The sequence below is a fragment of the Aedes aegypti genome, chromosome 2 (genome assembly GCF_002204515.2).
Source record: "Aedes aegypti strain LVP_AGWG chromosome 2, AaegL5.0 Primary Assembly, whole genome shotgun sequence".
Classification (NCBI taxonomy): Eukaryota; Metazoa; Arthropoda; class Insecta; order Diptera; family Culicidae; genus Aedes; species Aedes aegypti.
Window position 1 is genome coordinate 462,744,874 of NC_035108.1, and position 18,376 is coordinate 462,763,249.

Below are 18,376 nucleotides of genomic sequence, written 5' to 3' on the forward strand. Positions count from 1 at the left end.
CGATGCTCTAGACAAATTTTCCGAACACCAAATCGAAGCAGCCTCTAGCCCAGGCTCTTTGATTCAAGTGAGGAAGCAAAGAGTGCCGCCTATCGTGGTCAGTTGTTCCGAATTTGGGGGATTTAGGCAGGAGATCTTTAACTCCATTAGGGGAATCAAGGTTTCCTTCCAAATCGCAAAGAAAGGAGACTGTCGCGTTTTGCCGGAAACTCTTAAAGATCGTGAGCTTCTTCTCAAACATCTTGAAGAGAAGAAGCACAAATTTTTTACTTATGACGACAAAACTGAACGTTTGTTCAAAGTCGTCTTGAAAGGTCTCTCAAGTGACTATAAGTCACCTGAAGAGATCAAAAATGGAATAAATGATTTACTTGGTTTTTCCCCAGTCCAAGTAATCATTATGAAAAAGAGAACCCAATCTGGCATTGTTCGGAAAGGGCTTTCTCAAGAATATTATTTAGTTCACTTTAACAAAAAAGAACTAAATAATATTAAAGCTTTAGAAAAAGCTAAACTTATGTTCGATGTCCGTGTGACGTGGGAACATTTCCAGAAACCTGGAGGAAATTACCAGAACCCCACTCAGTGCCGTCGGTGCCAAAAGTGGGGTCATGGTACAAAAAATTGTCGCATGGATGCTAAATGCATGATTTGCGGAGGTTCTTCTCACGCTAAGGACGACTGTCCTGTGAAAGAAGATACCAGAAAATTTCAATGCGCCAATTGCAAGGGCCCTCACAAAGCTAACTTTTGGGAATGCATTTCACGCAAAAGAGTCGTTGAGGCTCGTGCCAAGCAGATGAAGGATAATATCCGTTACGATAACGGTCGTTTCCGGAATTTGCCTGGTAGAGTATCGAACAATACTCATTTTTCAGTTAACGATCGCTTGATTAGGAATCATACCCACCAGGAAGATCATAATCATGCTCATTCACAAACAAATTTTAATCCGTCGGGTAGCCGTTCGAATCTTTCTATTTCGAATGTATCTACCCACGGTAAATCCTTTGCCGATATCGTAGCAGGTAATTTGAACTCTTCCCCTGTTCGATCCATGAGTACCCATGCTACTTGTTTCAAATCAAATGGAAAAAACCCTACCGCCACAGGTAACTCCTACCCCGCTTCTTCGTCTACCGAAAATTCCAATGGGAAATCATCAGATGATATGTCTGCCTCTGATTTTAATTTTCTAACTGAACAATTGAATCTAATGATTGATGCAATGTTCAAAGCCACCACTATGACTGAAGCAGTCCAAGTAGGTGTAAAATTTACAAATAAAATTGTTATTGGATTACGTTTTTCTAATGGATCCAAATAATAATTTAAATATTTTAAATTGGAATGCTCGTTCTCTGAATGGTAAAGAGGACGAGCTGTTTAATTTTCTTACAGCTAATAACGTGCATATAGCAGTTATTACCGAAACTTATTTAAAACCTGGATCCAAATTTAAAAAAGATCCTAACTTTTTTGTTTATCGTAATGATCGACTTGATGGGGCATGTGGGGGAATTGCAATCATCATTCATAGGCGTATAAAACATCAACTGTTTTCATCATTTGAAACTAAAGTTTTTGAAACTTTAGGTGTTTCTGTTGAAACACAGTTTGGTAAATATACTTTCATAGCTGCCTATTTGCCTTTTCAATGCTCTGGACAGCAAGTTAATTGGCTTCAAACTGACTTGCGAAAATTAACTCGCAATAAGTCAAAATTTTTTGTCATTGGTGACTTTAATGCCAAACATCGGTCATGGAATAATTCTCAAAGTAATTCCAACGGCAGAATTTTATTTGATGAGTGCTCTTCAGGATATTTCTCAATTCAATACCCTGATAGCCCTACATGTTTTTCCTCTTCTAGAAATCCATCTACGATTGACTTGGTCTTAACCGACTCTAGTCATCTTTGTAGCCAATTAGTTACTCATGCTGATTTTGATTCTGATCATGTCCCTGTTACATTTCAAATATCGCATGAAGCGATTCTCAATCCTATCAGCTCCACTTTCAATTATTTACGAGCCGACTGGAATATATATGAAACGTATGTTGACTCTAATCTTGATGTTAACATTTCTTTAGAAACTAAAATTGATATTGACAATGCTCTTGAAACTTTAACAAACTCCATTGTTGAAGCCAGAAACATTGCAATTCCAAAATGTGAAGTAAAATTTGAATCCGTGATTATAGACGATGATCTTAAACTCTTGATCCGTCTTAAAAACGTGAGGAGAAGGCAATTTCAACGCACTCGTGATCCTGCTATGAAAATTATATGGCAGGATTTGCAGAAAGAAATCAAGAAACGTTTTGCAGATTTAAGAAACAAAAATTTTGAAAATAAAATTTCTCAATTGGACCCTGGCTCTAAGCCCTTTTGGAAATTATCTAAAATCTTGAAAAAACCTCAGAAGCCAATACCGGCATTGAAAGAGGAAAACAAATTATTACTAACTAATTGCGAAAAAGCTCAAAAACTTGCTACGCAGTTTGAAAGTGCGCACAATTTTAATTTAGGACTTACTAGTCCAATTGAAAATGAAGTTACTCAGGAGTTCGAAAATATTCTCAATCAAGAGAACGTTTTTGAAAATGCCTGGGAGACTGATTTGGAAGAAGTGAGAACTATTATTAAAAAATTCAAAAATATGAAAGCTCCTGGCGATGATGGAATTTTCTACATCCTCATCAAGAAACTTCCAGAAAGTAGCTTATCATTTTTAGTTGATATATTTAACAAATGTTTTCAATTAGCATATTTTCCTGACAAATGGAAAAATGCTAAGGTTGTTCCAATTTTAAAACCAGACAAAAATCCTGCAGAAGCTTCTAGCTATCGTCCAATCAGTTTGCTTTCCTCCATCAGTAAACTTTTTGAAAAGGTTATTTTGAACAGAATGATGGCCCACATCAACGAGAATTCAATTTTTGCCAATGAACAGTTCGGATTCCGCCATGGACATTCGACCACTCATCAACTTTTACGTGTAACAAATTTGATCCGTTCCAACAAATCTGAAGGCTATTCTACTGGTCTTGCTCTTCTAGACATAGAAAAAGCATTCGACAGTGTTTGGTATGAAGGTTTGATTGTAAAATTAAAAAACTTTAATTTTCCAACATACATTGTTAGAATAATTCAAAGTTATCTGTCAAATCGTACACTTCAGGTTAATTATCAGAACTCCAGATCTGAAAGACTTCCTGTAAGAGCTGGTGTTCCCCAAGGCAGCATCTTGGGACCAATATTATACAATATTTTCACATCTGACTTACCTGAGTTACCTCAGGGATGTCAAAAATCTTTGTTTGCGGATGACACAGGCCTCTCCGCCAAAGGACGAAGCGTGTCATCTGTAGTCGATTGCAAAAAAGTTTGGATATTTTTTCTTCATACTTGCAAAAATGGAAGATTTCTCCTAATGCTTCCAAAACTCAACTAATAATATTCCCACATAAACCAAAAGCTCTTTATTTGAAACCTTCAAGTAGACATGTTGTCACGATGAGAGGGGTTCCAATAAATTGGTCAGATGAAGTTAAGTATCTAGGACTCATGCTAGATAAGAATTTAACTTTCAAAAATCACATTGAGGGCATTCAAGCCAAATGTAACAAATATGTAAAATGTCTCTATCCCCTTATTAATAGAAAATCAAAACTTTGTCTTAAGAACAAGCTTTTGATATTCAAACAAATTTTCAGGCCAGCCATGTTGTATGCTGTACCAATATGGACTAGCTGTTGTAATACCAGGAAGAAAGCTCTGCAGAGAATTCAAAATAAAATTTTGAAAATGATTCTGAGGCTTCCTCCCTGGTATAGTACCAATGAGTTACATAGGATATCCAATGTTGAAACATTGGAACAAATGTCAAATAAAATAATCAATAATTTCAGGCAAAAATCGTTACAATCTTCCATTGCCACGATTAATGCGTTATATGTTTAGGTTAAGTTAGGTTAAGTATATTAAAAACTTTTTTTTTTCTCTTATAAGCAGGTGAAATCAACTCACCTGTAAAAAATCTGAACTGCTACGGCAAATGAAATGTAATATGTTGTTAACAAAATGTTAATAAAATCTTAGATTTGTTTTACCAAATTAGGATGATAGTGTTGTCCAATAACACAGAACACCTAGATATAAGAAATAATGAATGTAATGTTTGGAATGATACTAAAAAAATATATAAAAAAAAAAAAAAGTCATAGACATACATACCGAATGCTCGTCATGACCCTATGACCAACATTTGTATATGTGTAGCCTTAGCTGATGTGGCTTTTCTAATAGGTAGTTCTTTCACTCATTGATTGTCTTCAAAACCTTGTCAAGTATAGAAAATTGATTTTATTTCATTTATTACTACATTGAAGCTACATTGTACTTATCAAGTATTAGGTATTATTTTATGTTTTTATCACTATTGTTATTATCAAGGCCAAAATTCCCAGTGAGTGAAGAATTTTATAGTACTAGAACACCATAGAAGATCGCTAAACATTACCTAATCATGGAACGGCTTTTTGTTCTATTATATTAGGTAGATGCTATTGATCTCCCTTTGCTCCTATCCGCAACCCGGTGCACGCGCCCTGTTGGTTTTCGAAAACCTCATAGAAGATTACAAACCGTCAATGGCATTCCCAATTACTACCCCACATTGCACATTCAAGGGTCTAATTGTGCTCCTAACCCACCCTCAATTCGTAATCTTCTCGCCAGTTTGAAATTATATTTTCCCGAAGTGAAAGTAATTTTGATGAGTGATAGCCTAGTGCAGCCCAACTGCATAGTACAGTAGTTAAACCAGAATTTTTAGGTCAGAGGATAAAATCTAAATTTTGTAACATAAAGGTTGCCATTGCTTTGAAATTCACCCAACATCTAATCAAAACTACTAACAACAGCGATCAATTATCAAAATTCATCGCTCCCTGGAAAATATAATCCCAAGCCCAGGGATTTAACCAGAGTTGTAGTATTTATGACTAGAAATATTCTAGATTTGACAAGTTTGGCATTGTACACGGATAAAAAGAAAAATACTAGTTAGTGTGCCTATTATCACACTCTTGACATATTTGATAAATATGCATTCAAAAGCTTACAAAGTATAATTTGTCGTCTTTTTTTTATACTTTATTATGCATTCTTTAATAAAAATATTTTACGTGCATATTTTGCTGCTGATGTTAATCTTGGGACTTCATCTTTATTCAATCTGGCCATGAGCTACAAGTAATGGCTCTCTCGTGAAAAAAAAATCAAGTTTGTAAATTTTCGTTCGACTGTACAGATTTATTAAAACAAATTTGGATTGGCGGCATGTTTTACAAGGCGAACGGTAAGTTGATAACATATTTTTCTTCAACGACAAGCATTTATAAGGAAATTTTTCATCTTTTTAGTTCCACGTCATCCGTCCGTCATAGTTAGTCATCCAAATTCAGCAGAACTCGACGGCCAGCCATCCGATCGTTCAAAATGTGGCTGGCTCTTGGATTGGTCACAATAACAGTTGAAAAACAAGTTGCTGAACTGCCAAAAGCGGATCGTTCCCAATCTGAATTTAATACGCAGCCCGGCAGTTTCATCGGCAGATCAAGAATCTACATTTTTGAAGGAGCGCCCTCCAATTGGGTCCTAAAATTTGTAATGAAATCTTGTTTTTATTTAATAACACGAAAAAGCATGTTACTGTAATTACTTTAGCAATTTTTCCCGCTCAAATAATGGCTATATCATGTTTAAACTTTAATTTTAAAATTTGGTCCATAAATGAACCTTGACACTTTTGATCATGTTTGACGTTCGCTTAGTCGACAAAAACACCACAGGGGTTATAGTTTTATCACTGGGGTTGTTCCTTTCTGACGTTTCGGAAGGGACACGGAAAACAAAATACACCCAAAATTTGAGTTTAAGCCAAAGGATTCGACAAAATCTAATAAAAATGTTTTTGGGCTTAAACCAACGGAAAACAATAGAAAATTGAGTAAACATGTGTTTTTGGCCTAATTTTAAGCGTTTGGCACTAAAATTGGGACAGGGCTTTAGGACCCAATTCTACCCATGTTTTCAGCTCAAGAGCTTCCAAACCGAGCCAGCCAACGTCTCAGCTTCAGGAGCCCCGTGAAACCAATCACTTACGAGAAACTAGACTGATGTATAAGATAATCGACGGAAGGAGAGGAGTGCACGTAAAATATGATCACAGACAAACAGACGTCACACTCTCACCGATGTCCATCGACCACCTTTTAAACGGCCAATTCAAATATATGGTAGGTGGCCAATCCACCACCCGCAGCGCTCGCATCATTTATGTTCGCGTTTGACGTTTACACACTACCGCCATCTGTTGGTCCATCGGCCAAATACACCGATTTTAGCATTGGGCGCACATGTCTTCGTGACTATGATTTTGATCGCGGTTTGTTCTAAGTGTTACGTCTGTTTGTCTGTGATATGATTGTTTATTAGAAAAATAAATATTTCCATCAAATTGTTTCATTTGTGTTCTAGTCTCATTATTATGGATTTATTTACAAATATAAGCGTGGTTTTTATATGCATGATTGATAATACCGAGCCTTTAATCATAAGACGCATTATTGCCGGATATGCATCAGCTAAAATAAATAATGATTTTACTAGCAAAGTATAAAATGCATAAATGCATTCCTTGGGGTGAATAGACCGAATATGGTTTTAATATGACAAATAAGCTATTTAGAATGTTTATATTTATCCGTGTACTTTTCGATTCTATAACATTCCCCAGAAAACCATACCCCGAAAACCATTCCCCAGAATTCCGTTCCCCAGAACGAACCATTCCCCAGAATCTCATTCCCCAGAATCTCATTCCCCAGAATTTCATTCCCCAGAATGCACCATTCCCCAGAAAGCTATGAATATCCATTAATTTTCTTTTTTAATTTTTGCTTTGCGTGAGTCACTTATGTGACAGGCTAAGGTCTGATGTAACAAAACAAATACGTATGTAGGTAGGGGTCTAGGGGGGTTAGGGGCATAATGAGCACACGGGCTGAAATGGACACTCCCTTATTCTCTGGGAATATGCATATTTCAGCAAAACTTTATAAAATGTACAAAATCTGTAATTCATATAAACTATTTGACTTTATAAAAAAATATGCTTTGCTTCATTTGTCCTCTGAAATTCTACTATATTTTTTTCTCAGCTTCAAATTAGTTTATAAGCAAAGCGGTGGGAGAATTCAATTTTAGTGCAAAGTACCTAATCTAGAGAAGTTTCTTCTTGCTAATGTGATAGGGGGAAGTACTTTTACATATCAGTACGTTTTGACACCCATTAACAATTAAGTTTTCATTAAATTCCACGAAAGTGTTTATTTTACCCGGATACCTTTTTATCAGTCGTGTTTACCTATTTTTTTTTATTGGACCCAATTTTCTATCTAGTTTTTCTGACATTTGATTCTTACCATGAATGGATGCAACCCGTCATACTAATGACGAACTTGGACACCAGCCGAGAGTAACTGAAACATATTTCCATTGTATGTAAAATAAGCATTTGCCTAATTTGTCCATTATTCTTCTAGGGTTGTCATGTTTATTACGGCTTAACCAGCCGACGGTGTTTTGAAAATACCTGAAGGTCGTAAACACAAAAGTCAATTTGAACAAATTGAGATGTAAAATTGTGAAAAATAATAGAATCGTTCTGGTGGGCTTCGATCCCACGACTCCCAATACGCTAGACTGGGCGCGTTAACCAACTACGCCCCTAATCCCCCCATTATGCCCCTAATCCCCGTATTCATGATTATTTTCATATTATAATAATACACCTTTCTTCCAGTAAATGCCCATAAAATAAACAAATTATGTTTATTTTTGCCTATATAGTGATGTACCCTTCTTTCAGTATTATCTCATTAATGATATAGGCAAAATATATCGATGGAGAGCCCATATAGCATAAGGTTATTTGGCGTAAAATTATTTGGTATAAAGCCATTTTCCATCCAGCTATATACACTGTAAGGTCAAAGTACCCTTTAAAGGGTAAAAAAGTACCCTCTTTGAGAGAAACTAGTTTAACTCATAAAAAGAGTAAAGGGCCTTTACTCTTTAAAGAGTAAACGGCTTGTACGTCAGATCAACGAGTAAATTTTACCCATTATCCAAAACATATTTTGTAAGAAACAGAGTAAAATTTACTCTTTTTTGTAGATGAAAATCTTATTTAATTTTTATATTCATTTTCACAGAATAATCAACAATAAAATCTCATAAATATAAACAAATTTATTCAATGCATAATAAAATATACTATTTCGATCAATATCTCGATGCATCCTCTTCATCCATCAGGGATTGAGTTTGTTTTGGACCTCTAAAATGGCGCTGGAGATTCTTGTAGAGTAAAGAGCAGAACATTCACACGGGATGTACTCTGCAGCTGTAAAATTGGATTGTTTTATAGATGAAACGGCAATAAAAGCAATTCATGTACCTACCTTTTGGACGTTCCCGCATTTCTGCTAACTTATTTAGATATTACGGGAAACAACTTTGAAGCACTTCCCAAACACTGCCGACCGATTCTTGTCAAGTAATTTTTCACCCATTAAAGAGTAAATGAACGGAATATGTAAAAGGGCACAAAATACCCATTATTTGAAATTTTGAAATACCCATTATTTTGACAGCTGCATGTATCAGCAAAAAATGGGCATTTTTTATTCTTTAAAGGGTAATGCCGAGTTTACAGTGTATGCTCCTTCTTTTCAAAAAGCATGTTCCTCATGTTATGCCAAATGGTCATTGTCTAATTGGTCCTTGATCATTTAATCAATCATGCCAAATGCCTTCTTGCCATTTGGTATTCTTACGGAACATTTTGTCTATATCGTCAACAGGATAAGACTGAAAGAAGGGTGTATCACTATTATGTGCAAAATTAAACAAGTCATTTGTAATTTATACTTGACGTAAAGAAGGGCGTATCATTCTAATGTGCAGAATAGTACGTTTTTATTTTGCTGAATTTACGTACGGAAACGTATAATATGAAACTACGAACGTCTTTATTCCATTCGGGGTATCCCCAAAAGGTAAGCTATGATGCACCTTCTTAAAACATTGATGAAAAGCTGGATGCATCACTATATTTGATAAAAAATGGACATACATGTGAAATTATACATTTGGAAACTGCTATACCGAAAGAAGGGTGTAACTCTATTTTGTGCAGAATGGTGATGAGTTGTATATTCTTTCAAATAAATATTGGATATTGTGTTTCTCCTAGACTGATTTCAAAACTTTAAAGTAGGTCGGTAATTTTCTGGGGAATGGTCCATTCTGGGGAATGGTTCATTCTGGGGAGTGAAATTCTGGCGAATGGTACATTCTGGGGAATGAGATTCTGGGGAATGGAATTCTGGGGAATGGGTTTCGGGGGAATGGTTTTCTGGGGAATATTATAGAATCGTACTTTTCATCATACTGCGTTGTACGGTGGGTGTCACGGATTGAAATACAATACTTTGTAGTCGAGGCTACTATAGACATAGTCACATTTACTACACTGCTCAGTGATTTTTACCACATTATAGTAAACTTAACAGAATTTTGTAGTCGGTTGAAAATCGTTGGTGCTGTTCTTAATTCTACTATGGATTCGGTAGATTATACAACAAAATTTGTTTGCGTGCAAACGATATACGAATGCGACAATGGCAACTTTGACAAAGAAAGCTCTCAGTTAATAACTGTGGAAGTGCTCATTGGACACTAAGCTGAGAAGCAGGCTCTGTCCCAGTGAGGACGTAATACCAAGTTTTTTTTTCAATGCTTCATAAGGAGAGAATTAACGAAATTCGTGTATTATTTGCCTGAGTGTAGAATATGTACCATTACCATTATGCTTGGTAGGATACAATGGTGATAATAGGAGCTATGGTTAATTTGCGGTTAGACTACAAACGTGATTTTAATCGGGACTACAAGCGTATCACTCAAAATCTACTACACGCTCGTTCAGATCTACTCAAAAGTGAGTAGATTTCGACTCACTTCGGAACAAAGTGGAACTGCTCAAAAGTGAGTAACACCATCGTTACTCACTTTAGAGTAACATAGTCAAATGTCAATATGGGAGTAACTCTTACTCACTTCGTTTAATCTGAAATTTGCGAAAGTGAGTAGATGTCACTCAATTCAGGAAATCATAATTTTGGAAATAAATGTATTATGTTATTTATAAAATCAGAAGAAATATACAAAGAGCATAACATTTATTCATCATCTCATACATAATACATAATAATCATACATGATAACAAGTAAAAAAATTGTGATATTTGTGTTGAAATTTTCGCTGCTCTGGAATGGATCCCCGGATGTTATAAATATCTGGGGCATTGATGAAAGTCATGGAGGATGTAGTTTGACCGATCCAGTAGCCTTCCCGGTTAGACTGTAAAGAATTGATTATTAGTCCAATAAAAAGAACGACGGTAAAACTTACAGTTTATATTTTTTTGCGGTTATTTGATCAAAACCTTGGTCATTTCCAATCCGACCTCGCTTCACTTGATATCAGGATTCTTTACTTTGCAGCACTAATCTGGAGTTCGCCGGTTGGACTTCCGAAGCGCTCTGCCGGCTCGGCTTTTATCTAGACTGTTTTTGAAAACAGTCCGACATCACAGCGACGGAATAAATTTCACAACGGAGGATTTGTCAGTTCAAGCGCGCGAAATTTTCACAAGTCTTTGACGTTTACAAAGTGAGTCAAATATGTTTGTGTTTACTCAAATGTGAGTAAGGTCGTTTTCTTTCATGGTTGAGTAAAAAGTTACTCACTTTGATAAAATAAAGTTACTCACTTTTGACAGCCAACTTGAAACTTCAAAAGTGCGTCAAAGTTACTCTCTTTTGATTAGATTTGAACGAGCGTGTAAGAAAAGCCAGCAGCACCAATGAGAATATATACCGAGGTGAGAAAGAAGACATTTAGTGTGCGTGACATCCGTGTACGGTGCAAAATGTTTCACAACTACAAACAAGCAAGCTCCCATAAGAAGCCGTGGAAATTAGTGACGTAGTTATTTTTGTTTACGTTTTTTCTCTTTACTAATACATAGCCATTGCTTCTTCTTCCCCACCTTAGTATATATTCTCATTGCAGCAGCACCAATGTTTGTGAAGCAATGAGAATATATACCGAGGTGAGGAAGAAGACATGTAGTGTGCGTGACAGCTGTGTACGGTGCAAAATGTTTCACAACTACAAGCGAGCGAGGTTCCATAAGAAGCCGTGTAAATTAGTGACGTAGTTATTTTTGTTTACGTTTTTTCTCTTTACTAATACATAGCCGTTGCTTCTTCTTCCATACCTTAGTATATATTCTCATTGTTTGTGAAGCATGAACATAAAAATTCTTTGTAAACTACCAAAACTATTGAATGAAAATGCGAATTAGCAGAAATTTTCCACTCACCGAAAGATGCCCACAGAAGGCAAGCATTTCCGCTGCGGTCAGCGTTTCAAGTCCTTCCTCTTCCGCCGTCGATGGCCCGAAAATGGTCACAAACGGCACACCGGATAGGGTACAATCTCCGGTGCAAATGCGACACATCCCGGAAATTTCCATCGTAGACCACTGATTGATTGCAGAACAGAATTTTATCGCATCCTGGTCGGATTTTGATTGCAAACTTTTTACGAAAATGATCGGCTTGCTTTGTTTATGAATGAAAATTTTGGTTTTCTCCAAAGGGCCAATCGGATCAATTATTCTCAGACATATGGTTACCAAAAACTAGGACCGCTTAGAAAATATCAATTTTTTATCATGTTTTGAGGTTTAAAAATAATTCTTTTGAGTAGCAAAAAGAAAGTTTAATAGTTTTTGCACAATTTACATCAGTTTCAACGCTCAATTCGATTGTTTCGGTGAAAATATATTTTAAGAAATTTTCCTGATGGTGAAGTCGGATGGTCAGCACCAGCTTCTCAGCTGACAGACCTCTCGCTCATTATTCTCTTTTGGCTGGCTCTCTCGCAGCAAACTAACCTCAACTCGGCCGAGTCGCGTGTTTATGTTTACATTTTGTGGAGTCCGGAACGAAAAGTCGCGTGCAATTCGGTCGCCGGAATTTAATGCCGTTTTTCCGGGAAAATCCGTGTTCAAAGTGGTGAAACATGTGCATAGAGACAGTGGACAAGCCGACTGTGGTGGGAAAAAGTGAAAACAATAAAAAACCAGTGATGGATCGCGAGGAAAAGGACGAGAATGGATTGCGCATAAGGCGCATTGCCGGAGGCTGTATGATAAGGAATGCTCCAGTGTTTTCCCCGGATGGCAAGTGAGTTGGGAAGCGGGTTGGTGGTTTCGGCCGACAGGGCTGGTAGCGAGGCGCTTTTTAGTGACTTGGTCATTTTTTTGAAACAAGTCTGTAAAAAGTATTTTTAGACATTCAAGACCAACAATAGAAAAGGCCTCAAGCCCAAAATGTAAACAACATTTAATATAATTTAACTGATTTTTCAGCACAATATACGTAGTGTGGGATCAAACAGTGCGCGCCTTCAGCGTTACCACCGGAGAATACGTCCGGGACTACGAAGGAGCTCGGGATGACATCGTTGGGATAGTGATCAATCGGAACTATCCGAAGATTTTGTACGCGTGTACCCGGGCGGGACATGTCCTCGGCTGGAAGCTCGAGTCGGGAGTGCTGCAGGAGCGAAGGGAAGTCCTCATGAATACCCGTTTCACGGTGGATCACTTCAGCATCCTGTACGACGAATACGACGATGCCAAGTTCTTGATATCCGGGGATTCGACCAAGACCATAGCCCTGATCTTTTGTCCCACCAAGTGGAAGATCATCGAGACACTGCCGCTGAAGTTCGACAAACCGGTGTCACAGATCCTGCTCGCTCCCGGCGGGGACAAGCTGAACTACTTCGCCATGATTACGGACGATTTGTGGCATTGGGTCACGATCAAACCCCGGCTGCAGATGTTCACCAAGAAGCACTGCAACAGCGTCCAAACGCGGGTGGTCACTTGCCATCCGACCGAGGACATCGTAGCCATTGGAGACGCCATCGGGAGAGTGGTCCTCTACAAGAACTTCCTCCGCACGAAGAAGGCCGTTCCGGAGACGTACCATTGGCATCCGAATCCGGTGCAGTGCGTGGTCTTCTCCCACACGGGGACACACTTCTACTCCGGTGGGTTGGAACGGGTCCTGGTCAAGTGGACCGTGGGCAAACAGGACGCCAAAGACATACTGCCTCGTTTGTCGGATTCCGTGGTTCAGGTGGCAGTTGCCCCGGAGAATATGAAGGTAGCCCTGTGCACCGCGGACAACGGGATCCAGATATTGAACGCCCTGCAGAGGCAGACGGCGGTCGTGCAGAGCTTCTCGCGCATCTCCGATGACTTTACCGGACGGAATCCGTACCCGATTGGGATCCGGGTTAACCCCAGGACGCAGACGATGATTCTGAACGGACGAATCGGATGCATTCAGTTCTTCTCGACTTACTCGAGGAGCTTGCTGTACACGGTGAGTACTTTTTTCATATACAGGTTATACAGTAGGGGAGTTGGCAGTTAGGTCCAGAATAACTTCGTTCACTAATCCCAATGAATCAATAAGATCAAAAAAATTCATAGGACAACATAAAAACCTTGACTAAACGAATATTTTATGCTACAAGGGCAGCGGAGATTGGAGAAATTCTTCTGGAATCTAAAAAAAACCTTGTCGGTAAGGAATTTCTTGCAGTAATATCTGGAGAATCAACGAATTCCTTGACTAATCTTTACAAAACTTGCTGAAATAATCCTTAATGGAATGCTCTGATGTATTATTGCAGAAATCATTGACCTCATCAATTTGTTAGGGAAGTTCAATCTTCTTCTTTTTATTTACTTAATCATTTATTTATTAGGCTCATGCGTTTCTTCTTCTTCTTCTTCTTGCCATCACGTCCTCACTGGGACAGAGCCTGCTTCTCAGCTTAGTGTTCTTATGAGCACTTCCACAGTTATTAGCTGAGAGCTTTGTTTGCCAAAGTTGAATAGAAAACGCATATTCCTTGAGGAATCTTTGAAAAGATTATCTTTAAAAAATATATGGAGGAATCTTTGAAAAATTCCATTTGATTTTCATGGAATCAAATTTTTCAAAATTCAACAAAGATAGTTGAAATTCCGAAAAAAAAAATAGAAAAATGATTATTTAGTAGATGAAAAAACCGAATTTAGTACTATACCATTTAATTCCACTAGAGTTTGTATCCTTTGACTGATACGCGTATTTCGACCTCAACTGTAAGGCCGTCTTCAGTGTCGTGTACTAGACTCGACTTCGAGTCGAAGTCCCTTATCTTAATCGTTATCTTTTCGAGAAAAATATAAAGAATGATCAAAACAAGTTACATTTTTGTGTTTCACGGTGCGAAAGTCTGTAGTGGGACTGATATGCGGTTACTTTTCATTATGGGACAATTTGACTTGCTTTTTTTGTTAATTTTTTCGAACAAATCATATTATTTCACTAGTGCAGCCTTAAGAGCATTGGAAGAGATGTTGAAAATTGAACTCAACTCAATTTTGATGAAAATGCAGATGGGACTGACTTGCGATTCACGGCAGTATAGCACAAGTTCCTCATGATATTTTTATCAGATCCCGAAGAATGCTTAAGGAGCTCTAGTGGTTTCTTCATAGATTTTTTTTTCGAATACTTTCAGGAACCTCTCCAGGGATGCTATCAGTGATTTCTCAAAGAATGCTTGCAGTAATTTCTTTAGAATCCAGTAATTTTCAAAGGGATTGCTCTGAAAAAAATCCAAGCAATTTGCCAGGATATCTTCCACATATTTTGTTGTTGTTGTCAGTGATGCATTTTGAACTGAACGCGAGCCAAAAATGAACGGAGCGCGTTCAAATTTTGAACGAGAACGCAGTAAACATTGAACTCTCGAGCCAGAGCCTGTCGTTGCTCTCGAACGGCCCGTTCAGAACGCAATGCATTACAACGGTAATCAAAGCGTGGGTTTAGGCTTATACCTGGAAAATATTTCATGAACTGATGATAAGTTACATTTAATTATAATAAACATAGCATTTCTAGCCTTGAGTAGCATCAAAACAACTTTGGCACGTTCAGATGCCGTGAAATCTGCGTTCAGTTTTCTGCTCTCTAGCGTTCTAATTTTTGAACTGAACAATGAGCAAGCCTACTTGATCACTCCGTTCAAAAAATTGAACTGGAACGCGAACTGAACGCGTTCAAATGCATCACTGGTTGTTGTTGTTGCTTCTAGGAGATTTCCCACAAATTCTTTAGGAGTTTGTCAACAAAGGTTTATTCCAAAGTTTTTGAAAAAAAAAATCGTTTCGGCATTTTTTTTATGCCAGGTATTTTTATTAGGATTATTCAGATTATTAGCATTCATCTACTATTACTCTAAGGCAGTGCCGGATTTGAGCGTCGGGGGGCCCGGGTCAGATATCATATAGGGGGCTCCTCTATACAACATTGGACACGTTTTGGGATTTCACAAAAATGTATCGAATTTGAGTTTTGAATGAGATAATCGGTTCAAAGATATAAGGGGTATGAATTGTAAATGACATTTTGGTCGGTTGTCGACTATATACATTGAAAAATTCGTCTGTTTTCAAGTTTGCCAATAGTAATTTTAGTTGACCTTTTCGTTTAATGGGAAAAATTTAATAATTCATAGAAGATTGGCTTGTTTTTTGGATTCCATATAATTTGTATAGAATGAAAAAGTTACTGAAAAATTTCAATCCCCTCATATAGAAAATTGCATCTTTTCACTCTTCTGATTGTTATCAACAAAGACGATTATTGATTTAATGACAAACACGTTTTCTTAAATGGTATAAGGAATGATCCTATTTTCATTATTTTTTAAATTACGATAGCAAGCAGAATAATACTACTTTTCACTGAGTGTCAATTCCAAAAAACGTCCTTCTCCTCTCCGGACAACCATATCCACGACATATGATGGCATATCTACAGCATTATCACAAAATCAGTCGTTTCGAGATACTGAACAAACCGATTTATTATTATTATTAATCCTTTTCAACTTAATAGAGAGACCTTCCAAGTAATTCTGTGCTCGGCATTATTAGCATTGGTTTGATAAAATTTATCTCTTCTTTCTAATGATAATTTTTAATGATTTTAATGCTTCCATTAATAGGGTCGGTGCTCCCTTAGTGGACAGTCCCCTATAGTCAGCAGGGTGTCCATCCATCCGGGAAATCCGGGAAAACCGGGAAAAACCCGGGAATTACAAATCACCGGGAAAAATACGGGAAATACCCGGGAATTTGGAGAACACCCCGGGAAAATATGTATTTCAAACGTAAGACTACACGCTACGAGTTCTGGAAAACGTGAACTGTCAAAAATACACCGTGAACTACCATCATCGTTCCCGGAACTAGTTCACGGTGTATTTTTTGCTTGTTGACGAGTTCACGTCTGCTGTTCACGGGTACAACAACGGATTTTTTTCTGTGTACCGGTTTGTTTAAATTTCAAGTCGTATGTTATTCGTACTTCACATTATGATTTTTTTTTTTGTAAGTAGGTTCTTTGAAACATTTCTAGAAGGGTACTAAGGACTTTTGGTGAGGTGCTTTTCGAGATGCGTGTTAGATTTCCATTTTAGTTCTTGGTAAATATTTAATGAGATCTTTGCTGGAATCCTAACGGGAATCGAACCGATAATTGATCAGAATTAGAATCAGTTTTTTTCTGAGAGATCACTGAAGTGTAAGTAAATTGATAATAAGATTTTCAGTTGAATCTAGAAAAGATCCTAGGCTGATTTTGCTTGAAAGTTGGCATTTATTGGGAGATCTTCTAAAATCCTGGACAGATTCAGTAAGAGTTCCGTTTGGTGGATTTCTAGGGTTGTTGATGATACTGATTCTTGATGAAGCCTTGTCAGGATAACTAATTTGACTAGTCCTTGACCTATGGACAAAGTAGATGAAAAAACCGAATTTAGTACTATACCATTTAATTCCACTAGAGTTTGTATCCTTTGACAGATACGCGTATTTCGACCTCAACTGTAAGGCCGTCTTCAGTGTCGTGTACTAGACTCGACTAGTACACGACACTGAAGACGGCCTTACAGTTGAGGTCGAAATACGCGTATCTGTCAAAGGATACAAACTCTAGTGGAATTAAATGGTATAGTACTAAATTCGGTTTTTTCATCTACTTATAGGTATTCTACTAAACAGCTCGAAGATTTATTATCACTATGGACAAAGTTATTATGAGGCCTCCGACGAGATTTTGTGTAGATCTCTGCAGATTTACAGCGAATTCTTTCAATCATCCAAAACAAATTTCGTGACTAGATCTTTGATAAATAAAAAAAATAAAGAGGCCCTCTAGGCATTCTTGACCAGATTTTTGTTAAGTTTTTGACAAGATTCTTGATATCTTGATCAAATCTTTTGAACATTACATGGAAAATGCAACCTTGGATTTATGTCAGAAGTTTTAACCAGCTTCATAGGAGAACGATAACATGTATTTGGAAATATCGTTTCTGTGATTTTTTCTTGGATTCAACATGGTTTCATCAGATCAACTACAGTATTGGACAAAACATTTGCAACTTTTTCGGTTTTCCATACAAAATGATCAACTTTGGTAAGCTAGAACTCAGTTATTTATGGACCGATTCGTATATAATTTTTCACAGAACAGCAGCCATAACTTGAATTTTAACATACATTTTTTATTGATTCTTCCAATCACGAGTTCAAAAGCAGTAACGGTTTGACTAAAGTGATTTTTTTGACGATTTTTATAATCGACATAATTAAACACATTGAAGGAACAGCTTGATGGTATCTTCAGCAAAGTTGTAGATTTTGACAAGATGAACTAGTTTGCTGAAGATAGTTTTGTGTAAGGTCGCCAAATTTCAACCCTCTAATACCCAACCCCGCCTTTAGACGGGGTACACTTTAGAATTTTGTGTATTTTTTAGTAGCTCGGAAATCAAAATGATTTTATTTTTGGCTTAAACCTTGACTCATAACACGTATATGAGAAAGTTTTTTTATGACTTTTGAAACTTTTTTGTATTTTTGAAAATTGTTTGAAAAATTGTATTCTTATATAACCTACAAATGCCTGCGGTTCATTAAACGTGTAATATAAAAAGTCGTACCTTTTATATTTTTCTACTATCAACCTATAGCAGGAGAAGAGCTTTGTGGCATTAAAATAATTTCAAACCTGTTTTTCCATTAATTA

General features: G+C 37.2%; 2 protein-coding genes across 2 annotated transcripts in view; one reads left to right on the top strand and one right to left on the bottom strand.

Annotated features, from left to right (window-relative positions):
• The window catches only part of LOC5568170 (zinc finger protein 700), a 39,369-nt gene extending 27,344 nt beyond the window's left edge, over positions 1–12,025 (bottom strand). Inside the window, exon 1 of the mRNA XM_021848199.1 lies at positions 11,527–12,025. Coding sequence (XP_021703891.1) covers positions 11,527–11,679 — 153 coding nt within the window. The 5' untranslated portion in view covers positions 11,680–12,025. The remainder of the gene's footprint in view (positions 1–11,526) is intronic.
• A 105-nt stretch (positions 12,026–12,130) lies between these two features.
• Positions 12,131–18,376, top strand: part of LOC5568168 (WD repeat-containing protein 75) — an 86,288-nt gene continuing 80,042 nt past the window's right edge. The window contains exons 1-2 of the mRNA XM_001652052.2: positions 12,131–12,394; positions 12,580–13,606. Coding sequence (XP_001652102.2) covers positions 12,231–12,394; positions 12,580–13,606 — 1,191 coding nt within the window. The 5' untranslated portion in view covers positions 12,131–12,230. The remainder of the gene's footprint in view (positions 12,395–12,579; positions 13,607–18,376) is intronic.